Source organism: Pimephales promelas, chromosome 14 (genome assembly GCF_988280905.1).
Source record: "Pimephales promelas chromosome 14, fPimPro1.hap1.1, whole genome shotgun sequence".
Taxonomy (NCBI): Eukaryota; Metazoa; Chordata; class Actinopteri; order Cypriniformes; family Leuciscidae; genus Pimephales; species Pimephales promelas.
Genome location: NC_142782.1, coordinates 23,320,837 through 23,339,271, shown reverse-complemented (window position 1 = coordinate 23,339,271; position 18,435 = coordinate 23,320,837). Strand labels below are relative to the sequence as shown.

At 35.9% G+C, this 18,435-nt stretch overlaps 1 protein-coding gene across 1 annotated transcript; it reads left to right on the top strand.

Moving 5' to 3' along the window:
• The first annotated feature begins 3,681 nt into the window (after positions 1-3,681).
• foxp3b (forkhead box P3b) lies at positions 3,682-11,452 on the top strand. Its single transcript, XM_039657769.2, is given in 14 exon segments — positions 3,682-4,138; positions 6,699-6,850; positions 7,033-7,122; positions 7,223-7,331; positions 8,044-8,149; positions 8,225-8,329; positions 8,440-8,527; positions 8,745-8,819; positions 9,047-9,185; positions 9,742-9,818; positions 9,935-10,036; positions 10,371-10,492; positions 10,650-10,710; positions 10,713-11,452. Coding segments are annotated over 13 exon segments (1,254 nt in total). The 5' UTR covers positions 3,682-4,138; positions 6,699-6,700; the 3' UTR covers positions 10,743-11,452.
• Positions 11,453-18,435: the final 6,983 nt, after the last annotated feature.

Genomic DNA, 18,435 nt, shown 5'->3' with positions numbered 1-18,435 from the left:
AAAACCGTTATGTTTAGGTAGTCTATGACTCAAAATAAGGCTTATTAACATCCGCTTCGGCTGCATCAGCATCCCCACCCATAATGCAGTTCAGCTGTTTAATGCACGCAGGGCCTAGCCCAAATAATAGATTTTTTTAAAAGAATAGTCTTTATTTACAGATTTAGATCAATATTCTACATAAATGTAGCATGGAATTTGTTTGTTCATTCTAAAGAGATTTATTTGCGATAAGTGAGAGCTGTTTTGTAATTAGAAAGAGCTTTGTCACTCGTTCCAGTGAAAGTGTTTATCTGTGCAAATTTGATGGCAAGTAATCGTGTGACTGTCGACGATCACTAACGGGCTTTCAAAGGAAATCATAAAGCAGCTTATCAGAAATCAGAACGTGACATGTGTGACATTTGCCAACCACAAAAATAAGAATTCTCATCAAAACAAACTTGTCGTTTGCTCCTGAGGACAGTCCCATATATGTATATTGAAATTTTGTGTGATTGCAGTAGCAGTCTTCGTTGTTGTTTGCTTAAAATTAAGCCCTACTTTAAGTTCAGTCATTCTGAAATGGACGCACTGATTCAGCTTTAATGCAGTGTGCACTTATTATAATTAAATAGGCCTACTAATATTTAAATGATCACATATAAAAAAAGCAAAAGATTTCAATATTTGCCACTAAACCTACTGTATAATGATAAAAAAAACTTTAACCTTTGAAGAGGTGATCTGATATGTTGATAATTGGTGTTAATTATAGTGGAGTTTTTCCAATACAGTCATTTTGTTAATGAACACATGGCAGTTGTTAGAATTTTAAGGTCAAGTTCACACGGTCAAATTGTACAATGTGAAATACCCAGTTTTCCCAATCCCTGCCAGTTTCACTTTTCAATAACAGATCTTAACTTTCGTCAGACCTGGTGGCACATATATGATTAATTCTCACATGAATATTGAGGTCATGTCGCGTCAGTGACTAATAGAAAATCATTTTACGCCTACAAACAGATCCGAATACGCTGAATCAGAAAACACCTACAAAAAGAAAGACTGAGTCATACTTAAAACAGATTTAAATCGTATTTGTGTAAAAAAAAAAAAGATAAATATCTACAGAGGCAGATATCCAGAAACATACAGATTTATGCCAGGAAAATGTCATATTTCAGAAATAGCCGACATACTGCTGAAGTCAAAGTCATTTTACGAATTTGGCAAACGTTTTTATCCAAAGTGACTTGTGTTGCATTTCAAGGTACACATTTACATTCTCATCAGTGGTTGTTTACCCTGGGAATCGAACCCACAACCTTGGCGTTGCAAGTGCCAATGCTCTACTGTTTAAGATACAGGAAGGCTGTCACCAGTTCTGTCCTTTGCAGCTTAAAGATTTTAAAGGTTATGAAAGCAGCCAGTGCACTTTTTTAGTTGATCATCCTTAAAGGAGTAAAAAAAAACCTTTGCTGATAATTTACTCACCCCCATGTCATCCAAGATGCCCATGTCTTTCTTTCTTCTGTCGAAAAGAAATTAAGGTTTTTTGATGAAAACATTGCAGGATTTTTCTCCATATAATGAACTTTACTGGGCACCAAACGGTTCAAGGTCCAAAAGACAAACTGTTTCAGTGCAAACTGCAAACTGTTCAAAGGGCTTTAAACGATTACAGACGATGAATAAGGGTCTTATCAAGCTAAACGATCGTTCATTTAAAAAAAAAAAAAGCAAAGTTTAAGTTTTATGAGCTCAAATGGCTCTGCTCTGTTCTGTGATGCGTGTTTGTGACTCTCCTGTTCGTTTATCAAAATGAACAAATCTTTTTTTCGTGTCATTTAGTTCATTCAACGAACAAAATGAACGAATAGACTTGGGAAAAGATTCAACACTTTTTCAAGAAGATCTTTTGACATTCTTCACGAAGATCTTTTGAAAAATGTTGGTGTTCAAACAACTCTGGACCCAATTGATTTTGGACTATGACTATATATATATATATAAGTCATAGTTGAATGTCTACCTTTATTGCCTGTAACTTTTAACTCTTCCTCTTAAACAGCATACTGTGGGAGAGAAATGGCAATAAAGAAACTCTCATTTGATGTATAGCATAGCATAGGTAATCATTAACTCATACTTTCCTTCATATGATATATAATGATTAATCCTTCACACTTTTCTCTTATTTATGATAGTAGCACAAAAGGATGCAGCAAATATTACATGTGATATTCATAGAATGACATGCATACATTTTTAGGAATTATGCATTGACTGCCATATGTAGAGCTAAATATGTTATGTATGCATTTATGTATATATTTTTTTTAATGGAGGAATTGATATATTCTGGTTTGGTCAGTACTGAAAAGAAAACCTGGGGGGAAAAGATTCAAAATCAAAATGATAATGAACATGAGACGTCTTTTTGTTATTAAAATCATTATTGTTGATGTTATTGCTGTTTTTGTAATGACACAGATTAATTAATAATGCTATTCAACCTCAAGAAACCATTTTATCTTCCTCAAACAACAAATTATATTAATGTATAATTCAAAATGATACAGCGATGCTTTTGACATATTCATCGCGTGACACCAAATAAACACCTTTTCACTGAAGTGTTTGTGTAAAACTCAAGAGCTGTTTTTGAATACCCTTACTGTTGTTTTTGGAACATGCTCGTTTCCTTTGTGATGACACTAAGTATTTTCTGAGCATAAATAAGTGCTGGATACTGACTTCTGGCAATGACACATTCTATGTGGGAAGGTGGCAACTTCAGGTGAGTCTTAAAATACTATTCAGTTCTGTGGAAACTATTCTGTGAAAACTACAATGTGCTAAAGAGTATATGAGATAAATTTTCCTATAACTTAACAGATGTGTTGCTATAGATACAATTTGTGTTTTGGAATCCTCTTTGTTTTATTAATCTGTCTTTGCTGGAATTTATGACCTTGGTGAATATTGACCATAGAACAGTGAATATATATAAATAAATAAATATTTTATATGTATATATATATATATATATATATATATATATAATATTTATTTATATGTACACAGCGTACATATACAGTATAAGTCATAATACATTATAAAATGAAATAGCAAAATGAGACATATTATTGCCAAAATATGCCATAGGCTATAGCAGCACAACATTTTTATTAAATCTTTTTATAATTTGTTATAATTTATTACTTACTACACTCTAAACAATGCTGGGTTGTTATAACCCAAATTTGGGTCAAATATGGACAAACCCAAATGTTGGGTTAAAAATTTTAAACCAATTTCAGCTTTCACTTTCAACTGTAAATTTTTTAAATTATATTTTTAACCAAACATTTGCGTTTGTCAATATTTTCATATTTTACCCAACCCAGCATTGAAACAACCCAGCATTTTTTAGAGTGTAATATATGTGTATATGTAAATATATATATATATATATACTTTATATGTGCTGTAAATAGCCCATATATATATATATATAGTATAATCAATTTGTGAATTTTTTCTTGTAATGTGTGCGAACAGGTACTGTATTTCTATTATAACATGAAATTGCAGAAATTTTTTTAACAAAATATGCCATAGGCTATAAAGTAGCACAACATTTCATTAAAACTTTTTTTATTTGTTATAATTTGTTATTCATAAATTTAAGAAAAACGAAATGCATAATCTTTAAATAATATTTTGTATCTTAATATCAATATAAAGTAAAAATGTACAAGAACATCCCTTTTCCTTTCAATATTGTGTTAACCTTTCTTTGCTTCACCTTAACCTTGCTAACACTTTACCATAACATAAAGCATTAAGTAATATGAACTGTCTTTAATCTTACACCAAAAAACTTGAGCGCAACCCTTGCAGACTGAGGTGTAAGATGGTCTCCGCTGCATGTGTTCTTTGACATTCATAGAAGAATTACATTACCTCATGTCATGATCTACAACCGTTGATATAAATTGAATAATCTAACATTGCATTTACACCTTTGATGTGAGATTTTATCTCTCTCTTTTTTCCAGATTGTCAATTTTATGCTATAAAGATCCTTTCACTCTCGTTTTTAACCAGAACAGCACAGGAAGACAACGGCTGACTACAAAGGCGCAAGGTAAAGAAAGCTGGTAAATATTTACTTGCATGTTTATAAAATATGCATCATTTAATAGTGCCTGTTGTTTAATGACAACTTTGGTGATATAGTATTCCATGCTGGCATTAGATGAGACTTTGGATTATGATATTTCCAAAGTATCCAAAAATTTGTATGCATACTCAAATCTGCATCCACATTATCTGCATGCACATCATATTGGGATCTTAATTCAAATATTTAAAATGCATAATTATTTACATGAAAAAAATCTCAAATGATAAGAATGATATCAGGGTTTTATTTGAATGCCTGTTTTGCATATCTGAATAATATTTAAATCATGTTAAGCAAGCAAATAATGATACAGAATGATACCATGCATGTCACACATGAAATTGAGATACTGTCTTTGCTTAAATTATAACTGTTACGTTTATTGCACGCAATATACGCCTTCAAACAATGGAAATATGAGAGTGGAAAGATAAAAGAGATAAAGTTATGGTCACTGTGAGTCATTTTGTTTTTTTCTGAAATGTTTTTTTTTTGGATAACAACCAGATTTCATCAAGTCTAAAAAAGTTTAGATTTTCAACTTGTTTCATGTGGTAGAGATGGTAAGGAAAGTAGCTGACAAATATTGATTCCTAAATGTAGTTTCACTTAGATTTTGTCTTGCGAGGCAGGGTTAAAAAGTGCACGTAGGCCTAGGTGAAAAGAGGAAAAAGAATCAAGCAAGATAGTGAGTAATATTCCATGAATTGTGTGAACATGAAAGCAAGTCATGGGGTGATAAACATTGTCTAGAAAAGTGAATAATACTGCAAGCATTATATTTTTGTTGTTCTTAAGATGAAATCCAAATTATTTCATTTTTTTTATAATTAAATTTGCTTGCATTTGATGTTTGTTTAAAGTGCAGAGATGCACATGAAAACAAATCATTTTATTGTTATATAAATGTATAGTTTTATAGTGAGATGCTCTGATCTCAACTCAGGCTCAATAACATCATCAACCACTTTCTATTGCTGTCTTATTCCTTATCCTGTTCCTGGGTTGCTTTTGTGCATGTTTTTGCAAAATGCAAAGTGTGTTTGTGTGGTTTCCTGTGGTGGGAGAGGTCTGTTGACAGACAGATGTCACGCACATTCACATTCAAGCAGCTCTCAAGTTCAGGTTTTTCTGGAGACTTAGAGATTTAGAGATTTGTCGGAAATGATTATGGTCTTGTGGCTACTGCAAATTATGTAGTCCGTCCACTCACTGCAATTTCATGTTATCATATCAGTACTTTCCTTATTGTTCCTCTTGGTTTTTCTGTGGAATTCCCATAAAATTGCTTCTTCTTCTCTATAGTAGCTTATTTATTTATTTATTTTTTTTTGCATAGATTTACAACATATTTTCATTTTTATTTAAAGGTGATTTACCATTTTTTTCTTAATTCAGTCACCTTTATGTCGTTCCAAACCCTCAAGACTTTTGTTTATCTTCAAAACACAAATGAAGATATTTTTTATATAATCTGAAGATTTCTGTACCTCCACTGACAGCCCACATAACTTTGAAGCTTCAAAAAGTTTATTAAGAGATCGTAAGACTAATCCATAAACGGAGCAGTTTAGTCCAAATTATCTTAAGAGACACTATCACTATGATGAACAGATTTAATTTAGGCTTTTATTCACATATGAACATTCATCAACTCACACATCAGATATGGTAAACTGAAGCTCAAGCATTGCTTTACGTGCAAGAACCAATGAGGTTACGCAGCACGTTTGAGCTTTCACAAGAACCAATGAGGTTTGTTCTCACGAGTCAAGCAGGTTCGGTTGAGCTTCTGTATTATGTGAATAAAAGCCTAAATCTCCTCATCAAATAAAGTGATCACGTCTCTTCAGAAGATAAACCGTTCGATTCATATGGATTTATTTTACAATTTCTTTATCAATGTTTTGAAGCGTCAGAATTTTGGGTGAATATACACTTTCAATGGAGGTCTTTCATTTTATAGATTTCATTCAAAAAAATATCTTCATTGTGTTTTGAAGCTGAACCAATGTTTATTGGAACGGTGAGTAATTGATGACAGATTTTTCATTTTTGGTTGAAATAACCCTTTAACTAAGTCCTCTTCAGAAATTGAGGAATCACTTTAGGTAAACTCATGTATTATTGGGGGTTCATGAAGGTATGGGGGGGGTCAGTGGACTGATATATCATATCCAATCTTATATGCATATCTAATTCAGATGATTCCATATTAATGACTGAACAAACAAAATAATGTTAAGAGTCAAAGAGAAATGTCCGTAATAATTAAAGTAATAAAAAAATTAGAGCGCTGACACCATGAAAGCAATAAATACATACGATACAAAATGTATTGTAAATTAAAGCAATTATATTCTCAGATAGTCTAATACAGACAAAATGCAACACTAAGTTAACCTTAACCAAAGTTAAAAAGCTAACTGTTTCATTGTCTCTTTCACATGCATTATGTGAAATGTCTAAGTATGTGACGCTGTACATCAATTTGCAATCTTTATCGAACTCTTGAATTCAGGAATGCCTCGGTCTGAGAGAGAAAGTGAAAAGAGTGGGAGAGAAAATGAACGACAGCCACAACTGAAAGAAGAGCATGACGCATCCCCCCCTCTGAAGAACGAACGTTCTTCACAACAGTGCGTGGAAGATCTTTCATCTGCTGTATGTTCTGTGAGTGAGCATCATTTTCTGGTACTTTCTATAACAATGCTTTAAATGAAGATGGTTGTTTGCATTTAAACTGCATTTTCAGAAGATTCCAAATCATTTCGTGTATAGATGTGTTCTTAGTTTCCTTGCTAGAGGAGCCTATATGAACTGCAATATATTTCTGATTTCTGACATTTCCGTAGAATTCTGCCTCTCAGACTGTGGGATCAGTCCAGCTCAGCCATACTGCTCCTTCCAACAACTCTACATACTTAAAACATCCACTATGCCAGGTAGCTTCTGATGATAAAAGCTACATGAAGCTCTCAGAGAATGGCCTTTATTGTGGAGAGTGTGTTTAGCGTGATTCTGTGTGTTTGTGTACGTGTGCAGAGAACTGGTGATGAGGAACGGATGGATTTTCTTCAGCTGGTGTTTCAGAATTCTCGAGCTGGCCAGATCCGGCCGTCTGTACTCCGCTCTACGGCTCTCCTGCTTCAGGGTTTGTGTTCCAATGAATTATTCAAACTTTACATTTTTTTCTTGACAGTCAAAGTAGTGAAATCCACAGAGATATCATTATATTCCATATATGTACATGTTCTGTCAAGCAACAATGTTTTTGAAACACACACTCTGCTGCATGTAACCTCTTCAAAGCGTTTCGACTCAAACGGTTTCAAAAGAAATAAAACAGAAGTTTTCAAACTCTCTCTGAAGGAGGTGCTGTATGTTTTATGTAATAGCGTTGAGGTCGTACATATACGTACCCCTTGAAGAATCTGCAAAATGTTGATAATTTTTGATTATCAAAACATTTTTTTTATTATTAGTAGTAGTAGTAGTAGTAGGATTGTTATTATTTAAGTTTTAACATTTACTGCAAGAGGTATGCAATTATTTGACCACAAATGTATATAAAATTACACATAAATATGAGAATATATTATTCATAATATTTATATGTAATTGTATTCACAGTGTTTATATATATAACAATAAATATCATAAATACATAATAAAAATACTCATTATTTAAATGCTTTTTAATTCATCTCATATGAGTAATATATACACACACACACAAATATGTATATATATATATATGTGTGTGTGTGTTGCATATTAAAACAATACAATATAAAAAAATAACTGTTTTTTTGTTTGTTTTTTTAAGTATTCACAGGTGTGTACTATTTTGCCTCATTCTTTAGCAAATGACAGTCACCCAGCAGCCATGAACAGAAGAAAAGAGACCGCGCAGATTTCCATACACGCTGTTGCTGACAGGAAACAATCTTCCAGCTTACACCATCACAGGTATCACTGAGGAAAAAAAAAGGTAATAAATGTTCATCAATAAGTATATTTACGTCCTTCACATGTCCTCCTCAGCCCTGTCCAGACAGAGATCCAGAGATCCAGCTCTCTGTATATAAATGGACAATGCCGCTGGCCAGGCTGTGATAAAGTCTTTGAAGGGTACACACATTTTTTGAGGTAAGTCTGTGTTTTATTTCAAATCTGAAATGACGTAAGCGAGCTTCCCTTGTTGGAAATGTATCATTTTCAAACTGAAAGATTCCTCTTTTGATTCTCAACCTGTCTAGACATCTGAACCGAGACCACAGCACAGATGAGAAAACTATTGCTCAGTGGCGGGTTCAACAAGACCTGGTACGCCACATGGAGAATCAGGTACAGTGATACGATCTCTTACAAGCTGCACACGCAAGCCTTGCTCCGTACATCATTGATTATCAGCAGTTATTATGAATTGAGGCGTTGAAAGTGAATCATGGTTTCATTGGTTTTGAGTCACTGAGTGTGAACCCAAAAGAATCACGCAAAAAGATCTTGGTAAAAGTGGTTTGAGAACCCAGTCACTCTAATGTGCCATATGTGATGACTTTAGCTCATTCAGGAGAAGCAGAAACTTCACGCCATGCAGATCCACCTTCAACTCTTCGACTGCATCTCGACATGTACTGTAAGACTCTTCAGAATACTCTATGAGCCGCGCAGTTTCATGAGAGCATACAGAAATAGTGATTCTCATAGTGAACATGACATTTCCTTTTTTTGATTTCATAAAACGACAGTCAATCCATACAAAGTGCAGTTTGACTCATTTCAAGATATTAATGACAATCTATGGCTGTGCTTAATCTGCTCTCATATTAAGCACTGACTTGTGTGTTGTGTGTTCTCCATCAGGGAGTTGCCACAGGTCGGTGGAGGCCGCTGGCACTAAAATTGCCCCCGTTGGGGGAGCCAGATGGCAGGACAGAGAGAGCTAGGGAAGCACCGGTACAACAGGACCCCTGGCACATACCCCCAACACACATGCTGCCAGGTAAAAACCTGCTTAAATCCAAAATACACATCTTACTGTGCTCCTAAACACACATTCCAGCTAAAGAGTTTCTTTAAACAAGAATAATCTAATCAAGTTGAACTGAAAAGGTTAAAAATATACAGATGGATAAAGGTTACCATCCAACACTGTTGACAATGAGAAGGCCACACCCATCTTCTGCTTCCCTTCCATTTATGTTATTGGCCAGAAAGTAGAAAGTTGGTGGTCTACCACTATGACTACAATTGAAGATGTGATTTAGCTTGTTTCCTCTCGTCACAGTTGGCATGCCTGCAGACCACAAAGGCTACCTTATATCTGGACCAAAAGTAGTTCACACGCCCTCAGCTGGAGTTGTCGCTTATAAACAAGCTACCTTGATTTCGCATTTGCTAGATGCATTGTGCAAGTATGTTATGGAAAATGACTAACTCATTTGCATTACCCGGCAGCAAAAAATAGAGACACGTACAGCAAAATGACACATATGAGTGTTTGTTGTCAATTTCCAAGAATTATTGTTTTTATTCAGTTGGTTTTCTGCCAATTACAGATTTCGTTAGCAGTGTTGAATACTACAAATATGCCAATATACGACCTCCATATACATATGCTTTTCTAATCAGATGGGTAAGTACAAATATATTTAATTTAGTTTATATAAAATACATTTTAAAACTCATTTTATGTATGTGTCATCTTAAATATAAACGTGTATAAATAGGATTTATCATTGATTCCTACAGTCAATCGTGGAAGCCCCAGAGAAACAGCGGACGTTAAACGAAATCTACAATTGGTTCACAAGAATGTTTTACTATTTCCGTCACAGTTCTCCTACATGGAAGGTACTAAACATGCTGTCTCACCCAACAAGTTCAAAGCTTAATTTAAAGATTTTGATTTTATCATATAATATTTTTTTTATACTGTGAGAGACTGAAAGATTTACTTGTGTGTCTAATTTAGTGCCATATGAATTGGCTAAATTAAAACAAAATAAGTTACAACTTTCAGCAGGTTGATCTCTGATATCCTGAGATTGTTAGTCTCTAGCACTTTGGCACATTATATTTTTGTCCACATGGTGTCGCTGTTGACATGATAAAATTATGTTGAATAATCTCACTAAACACCACGAGACCTTATGATTTATAACTGCTTTAACTTTTTTTTTCTCAGAATGCTGTGCGACACAATCTTAGTCTCCACAAATGCTTTGTGCGTGTGGACGGACGGATGGGAGCCGTGTGGACAGTGGATGAGGAAGAGTTTCAGAAGAGGAAAGGGCAAAAAATCAACAGGTACTCTCAGGTTCTTGCCTCTGCCTTAGACAAATTACATACACAATGACATGTTCAGGATTAACAAAACAAAAATATAGATTAAATTCACAAAATATACTCTTTTTTTGAAAGGCTGACAATGTGACAAAGCAATATCTGATATGTTGTTTTACAGGGACTACACTTTGAATTGGCTGACACCCTCGAATTGTCGATCCCATGAAGCCTCAGATGTATAATATCAATAAAAGCCACAGAGTTTCAGTAAAACGTTTTCCAAATGTTTAGTGTGGTATGAACAAAAATGAGGCTCAAGTTTTATGATTTTAAAGCAGAATTTTAGTCATGATCCTGGAGGATGAGATGGTTTGATAATATTCATTGAGCCTATCTATATGAAAAATGTCAACTAGTCTTCTTTAAAAAAAAAACTCTTGCTAAGTCTAAAGAAAATACAACAAATAGCATATGTACTGGAAGTTTTCTTTTTAAATCATTGGTCGATAGTGGTTACAAATTAATGCATGCATTATTTCTGATTAAAATTTTTATGTTCTGTTCTATATCTGATTAACATGAATAAAATAACAACAATATGAAAGGCTATTCAAAATTTCTCTTTAAGAGACCAGACTCCAACCTGACCAGAAGAGGGCATCTGTGTGTACATGTTTTTGGGTGTGGTAAATGTGCATGCAAAGACAAAAAGCATCATAAAAGCTGCTGGAATGAAAGACAAAGAAATTTCCCATACACCTCTAAATATTATTATATTTATACTGTATAATAGGCTAATTCAAAACTTGTAACTTGCAAATTGTATGTTGATTAAAACATGTCTTTATAAATTTCTCACCATGCTGAATTGAACTGCCATTCGTTTTCTTCCTCATATGTGCAAATGGATGCTTTTTCACCCTATTTTGCACCAGTGTGACATACTGCAGTCTAGAGAGTAAATAAATCTGCTGCATCTTTTCCCCTGTGGTTCTCTGTTTTGTCTTCCAGCTTGATGGGAACGTATTCATCCCTTATGATGCTTCAGCCTGTGCTTTTGTGCTCCTTTGCCACCACAGGCTTTTGTTCACCCTCATATTCCAGTGCCACTTCCCACAGTGCAAATAATGGAGGTTGGGACTGAGGGCAAAATATTTGTTTACTAGATTAGGGATAATGTACAGTAAGTCAATCAATCTGCCATTACATGGCTACGTAAAGGGGTCATATGCACATATGCATACATGCACTTTTACAAGTTGATTGTACTGAAATGTATGTTCCATCCAGTGTATTTGTTTTAATCTCCTTATATGTTTTCCCTTTCCTCAAATCGAGCAAGTTCGACCGTGACGTCACACGGTCGGACGCCCTTCCCACGACTGTTGATTGACAGCAGCGTTTCAACACAGACCCGCCCTGAGCGCGCTGTCGTCATAGTACGTCATTTTTGATACACTAGAGCAGAATGCCGTCTAAAAGCGATTGTGGTGTTCTGTTCTTGGGTGTAATAACAAAAACAGCAGTTGTTTTGATATTCCTAAATTAATTCGAACGCTGAAGACTTCTTTGTAAACGAGGGTCAGTGTAAGCTGCTTTTGCTAAGAAGCTGCTCCTGAAAAACTAATCGGTACCAACTAGTATTTATATTCCCTCTGCACCTCCAGAAGAAGTAAGTGTAAAGTTTTAATAAAGGAGAACTCCGGCGCAAAATGAAGCTTTGGTCTAATAACACATTGGTACCAAGTTTACCATTAGGGTGCAGTATGCGATTTCGGAAGCAGCGAGGAGTGTGAGACTTGAAGCAGCACTGCGCAAACTGACTGGTGTAGGCTATGACATCACAACAGACAGCTATTCCTTTCTAATCGCTCCTGGGTACTTTGGTACACTGATTGGTCATCTGCTAATGCTTTTAGAAACTCTGGCTGCATCCAAAAACCGATAAATGCTCCCTTCGGAGGATGCATCCTCGGGCATCAAGGTACATCCAAATGAAATGTTGTTTTCACTTCCTGTCTCCTGAGATACCTTCATCTGATCGATTTTAGCAGCATAGATGACTTTGGTAGATCCTTTTGATATACCGTAACCTTTGATATCCCACAATCCTGTGACAGTTGATCTAGAAAAATAAAGATGCCATCTGAAAGTTATGTTTTATGTTAACATAATCATTGTAGTACACAATACCAGGTTTATTAGACAAGATTAGGAAACCAACTATAGATTAAAGGACAAGTTCTGTATTTTACACGTAAAGCCCTGTTTTAAGATTGTTTCTGATTAGAACGGTTAAGATTGAAATTTGGACACATGCTGCTGGCCTGAGAATGTTCGGTTTCTGTGGGAGCATACATTTTGTAGAAATAGGTATAGGAGGGAGCTGTTCCAGTGATAGTCCTGATAGCCAGCTTTAGAGCTTTAAACTTGATTCTACCACTGGGAGCAAGTAGACTGGAGTGAGATCAAGAGGGGTGTGACGTGGTTCTCTCGCTGATTGAGGACTAGACGAGCCGCTGCATTTTGGATCATCTGTAGAGGCTTAGTCATGCTGGTTGGAAGGCCCGCTAGTAGAGCATTGCAGTAGTCCAGTCTTGAAATCACAAGCGCTTGGACAAGTATAGCTGTGTTGGATATTCTGACTGGAAGGGTCGGGTTTTCCTGATGTTGTAGAGCGCAAATCTACATGACAGCCAAATGACCATATTATGTATCAAAATAGAGTCAAATATATTTATCAAGACAATTACAAATGTTTTATGAAAGTGTAATAGATTAAATATTAATAAATATATTTCAAATATATTCAAATTAAATGACCCATCATACAATTGATCAGCTCTACCAATCTTGATTTTCGTTTTTCATGAATAAACAAACACTGTGATGTTGTCTTGATTGATACTGTGAAGCAGCTTTGATACAATCTGTATTGTGAAAAGTGCTATATAAATATATTTGACTTGACTTGACTTAAATGTAATCTGCAAATCATTAAATACCCATATAATTTCGGTTCTTTTCATTTCTAGTGCTTGTTTTGTGTTTGTGGCTATAGGTTTTACATTAAAACATTTTTGCCTGGATGGTGCGATTGACCAGTCAGAATCAAATATGTTTCAACTTATAAATAATTGAGAACCAAGTAATCAACTTAAACAAATAACTTCCTGATTATACAAATAATTTTACATCCTAAAATGCTCTGTTGTTGTGTTTGCGCTGTAAGCTAAAGACAAGAATCTCTCACTTGTTTTAGTGCTCACGTTTTCCAGCTGTCTCAGTGGGACTCCTCATGCCCGCTGATCATTTTATTGGTTTAGCTCTGATCTGACAACATATTTCAAACCCCCCCCCATCTTTGTTTCCATGGCCTTGAGTTCTGCAGATGTATCATGATGATAAATTGGCAGTTGACAGCCACAGGCTACAGAGTTAGCTGGACCATAATTACACTTGGAGCATTTCCTTCAGAACACACCTCATTATAGCGGCCTCTGGACAGCTTCACTGTTTCTGACAGCTGCCTCTCTCCGTGTCAGGTGCTTATTACCTGTTCTTCCAGCACCAAACAGGTGTCTAAGCCCCTATATTCTACTGTGTTACACCACTGCTGTTTTCATTACCCGAACCTACTGTAGATATACAGCGGAAACAAAGCATGGTATGTCCTTTGGGGACTTTCTGTACAGAGTTTTAGAGCCAGAGAAAACATTCAGCATTAATCGACAGTGTCCTTTTATAGCGTTTTTCCAGGCAAGATAGTAAAAAGTAATAATTATAGCTCTTCCCTCTTCCTGTCCAAATAGGTGTATTTTGGTTGAAAGTGTGTCATCTTTTTTCCACATTCAAAAGTTGAATATGCTCTGTAATTTTGGTGTTGAAGTATTGCATTGGAGTGCAGACGCCTAATATAATTCACATGCATGAATGAAGATAATATGAGCAGATCATATTATGAAGTGGTATGAAAAAAACACTGCACAAGAGAAACTATTTCATCTAGTCATAAAGAACAAAGGTGAATATCTCGCAATCTATTAGCCGTCACTCTTTGACAACAAAGACAGATTCAACAAGGAATTGGGCTTGTAGATTTAGTTTCACCTCTGTCTCGTCACTCCCTGACAACTTCCCATCTCTGAGACATGCAAATGCTCGACACGCAGCCAGCAGGCTGGTATGTTTGACAGGCCGGGACAGAGATAAGGAATAGCATAAATGACAACCCTTCAACCAAACCGCATCACAGAGAAGAGCCATAAATCACTCAGCGCCTGTACAACCTGATGCAAGCAGCTGTACTATAAAACTTAATTATTCTGGATTGTTGGGTGAAAATTGCATTGAAGAGCATCAATGGTGAAAGCAAAGTGGTGAAAATCGAGTTTTGAATGTTGTTTGTATCATGTCTATGTGGTGTTTTTTTATATGCTTTAAAACACACCATGTGCAAATACATAATTTAACACCATTGCAGAATATTTTGTCCTTAAAACTGCAGCGAACAGTCTCACAAACGCGGTTTGAAATCGCTGGTGTTTCTGACGTCACAGATGACCTTGTAACCAAACACATCAACGAGTGGATGAGCTGGGGTGAGTGAGTGGAGGCATTTTTCGTAACAGAACTGAATTGTGATTAAAAAGTAATGATAAATGTTCCCAGTTTGGGTTTTTGAGAATACTGTAGAAGAGATGAATCCTAAAGATATTTGTTCATTTCCCCTTTACTGAGTCTTTGTACCCAAGCTTGAGGGAGTTTGTACTGGTGTGGGCCCCACGTGCTGACGTACCAACCATCAAGCGTCCATATTCTCTGGGCTCAGCAGGAGGCAGGCACACAGGCAGTGTTTTTCTGGTGAGTTCGGTGCTCTCTATGCATTGTAAGCAGGATTATTAGGCTAAAGTTTGACAAAATGACAGCTTGTTGGAATTTTTCCTCCAGTTATTCTGATAATCAGGCCTATTTTTTTCTTTTTCTTAACATTAACGTCTTAACTTAATTTCAAGAATCCTTTTCACTGATACTTTTGTTTCCTTCCCCAAAAACTTGTCATTTAAAAGTTGTTAGATGTGATGGAAATGACAGTCACGGAAATAATTTGCGGATTAATTGATATGAAACAATTTCACACAAATATCAAATAACTTTTTACTATTCTTAGATGATCAGTTTTTAAAATATAATTCCTTTTTACTTTTATGAAGTAGGATTAGTCTTAGTCTCAGATAAGGGAAAAATAATGAAATCTATACATAAAGGCATTTGAAAGGTAGAAACATTAAATGATGAAAGCATAAAACTAGTATCTTAGCAAAAGGAGATTGCAAAAAGTATTTAATAAAAGGGTGCCAATAATTGTGTCCAACGTGTTTTGGAGAAAAACATTTATTTCATAATGTGATTTTTTTTCCTGCCGACTTTCAATTGTTTTACTTCAATGAAAGGTTAGAATTTTGCCATTTTTTTTTGAATGAAAGATTAAAATGATAAACAATGCAGATTTATTTTTTTACAGCCAGTTTTTGATCATATTTACCAGGGGTGCCATTAATTCTGACCATATATATATATATATATATATATATATATATATATAGCCTATGTAGATAGAATTTTTTTAACTTGTGCAACTTTTAACTTAAAAGTTTAAGTAAATAAGCTTTTAAAAAATAATTCTGACACATAAAAGTGCCATTTGAGAAGTTTGCACTAAAAGCAGTTGCCATTATTCCTTTTGAGTAGGTAATTATGAGTAGGTAATTATGAAACTATTATGAAGAAGTACTTAATTTTCAACCACTAAAAAAGTATGTTCTATATGAATGTGTGTAGTATGAATGTAATCCGGACGTACACTCGCCATGTTGTCATTACCAGCGTCAATTAGTTGCCATCCACAAATCCTCTCCCATGGCCTCATGGGATAGTAAAGTGACCATTGTACGCACACTTCAGAATCTCGCCGGAAGTAGGTCATCCAATTACTTTTTGCCTTCTATTTTATGAGTACTGTGAATTCAGACATACTTCTTTTGTCACATACTGTTTTTCAACTTCTATATAGGGAAGTATACGATTTCGAATGCATCCCATGACTCTGAGCACTTTTGCACTGGGATGCCAGCATGACTACTTTCTGTCATTTAATTTTTTCAGAGGTATTTTAATGCCTAAGGAGTCCTAAAATAAAATCTGATCAAAATGCGAGAAACCCCCACCCCATTTTCAGACTAATTGACAAAGTGAACGTGTTACTCACTGTTTTCTCAATATGCCCAGCTCCATTAAGTTCAATTCAATTTACTGTAACCCAAATCCCTATGGTTTTCAATAGCTGAACATTTTCTGGCCCATGTTTAATACCGTTATGCCACAGTTAATCACTGATTTACTGTCTGTGGGGTTTGATCTGTGTCTACACACGAAGAAGCTTAATTACATGAGTACACAGTTATCTAAATTGCTGCTACTTTTGACCTTGAACGAGGAAAATCATATTTATCAGAGAGACACATTTTAATAGGCTCTGCTAGACCTCATTAATTTCTCATCAGGAAAGGCCCTGGTCATTCATTCAGGTTTGTGAAACTTCAAACTGGGCTTTTCTCCCCAAACACAGACGTCGGTATCTAAATAGACCATCTAAATTCATTACACCAATCCCCCACGTGTTTGATATTTTCTCACTAACTCTTTGTTCCTTCCAGCATCCCAGTTGCACAGCAGAATTTTCTGCGCCGCATCTGCAATCTCTCTCACCTTGATGTTGTTAGACGTGTTACCTTTGAGAGAATGAAAGGGCGTCTTTCTGCAGGAGAGGATGAAAGGGCGCTGGCCTCCATCTTAGCAGCACGGAGAGACAATCTCACCGCAGGGCACCACAGCTCTCTGATGCCTCCTGACAGCTCAGGACTTTCCACAACTTTCAAGTCTTGATACAGTAGTCAAATAGCTCTGGGGGAGAAAGAAGAACCCATAATGGGAGAAGGGAGCGAGAGAGGGAATCTTATCTCCATTTTTTTTCTTTTTAGCTTAAGTGCTGTGATCTAATTACCTGGGAAGAAATGTCTGGATATGTGAGAAGATTCTAGAAAGACGACAAATATGCTCTTGGAAATCTATACGGACCAAACCTGTTTGTTTTGACTTTATGATAGTAGACTACCTGGATTATACAGAACAAATCAATCTGCTGCTGTTAATCGAATGCGTACGCACGCACAAACACAGAATGAAGAGGGGATTTTAAGCCTGTTAGATTGGTGATGTGAACACAGGCGCAGACATGTCATCCTTAATTCTGGTCCAGGGATTTCCAATAGGCTTGACTCCGGCAGACTGGTGTTTCTGTTGATGGGACTTTAAACGAGACAGGCTTGTAAAGCAGAGATCATGATACGAACAGCTTCCGTATAAACAATCTTACATGCATGAAAACACACATTCATGCTCAGGCACACAAGGCGAAATGTGGGAACACACACACATACATGTATGCATATACAGCGAAATGCAAGGAGAATGGGAGGGATTGAGAGATTAGGATGAAGAGAGAGAAGATGAATAGCAGGATAATTAGCCTCATCTCCCTGGACCTGACAGAAGTATGCGGTTGAGATGGATGGAGTCCATGGAAAAATAGAGCCTATAGTCCACCCCCTGCACCCCATTCACCCATCCCCCCCAATCCTCTTCCTGTCCCACCATTCAAACGAGACTACGGAGAGATGCAGAGCGAGAGAGAAAGAGTTAGAGCATCCCAATTGGGTCGGTTGTCAAAAGCCCCTCGTTCCCCAGAAATCCTCTCTGAGAAGTCAGCGAGGAGAGTGTGAAAGAGAAAAACACAGGGTTTTAAAGAAAGGCTAAGAAACGCCAGTAAAATTTAACATAGAGCCCCATCAGAGTATTCTGACTATACCACTGTCAATTCTAGCTTCCTTTTTTATATATATAGA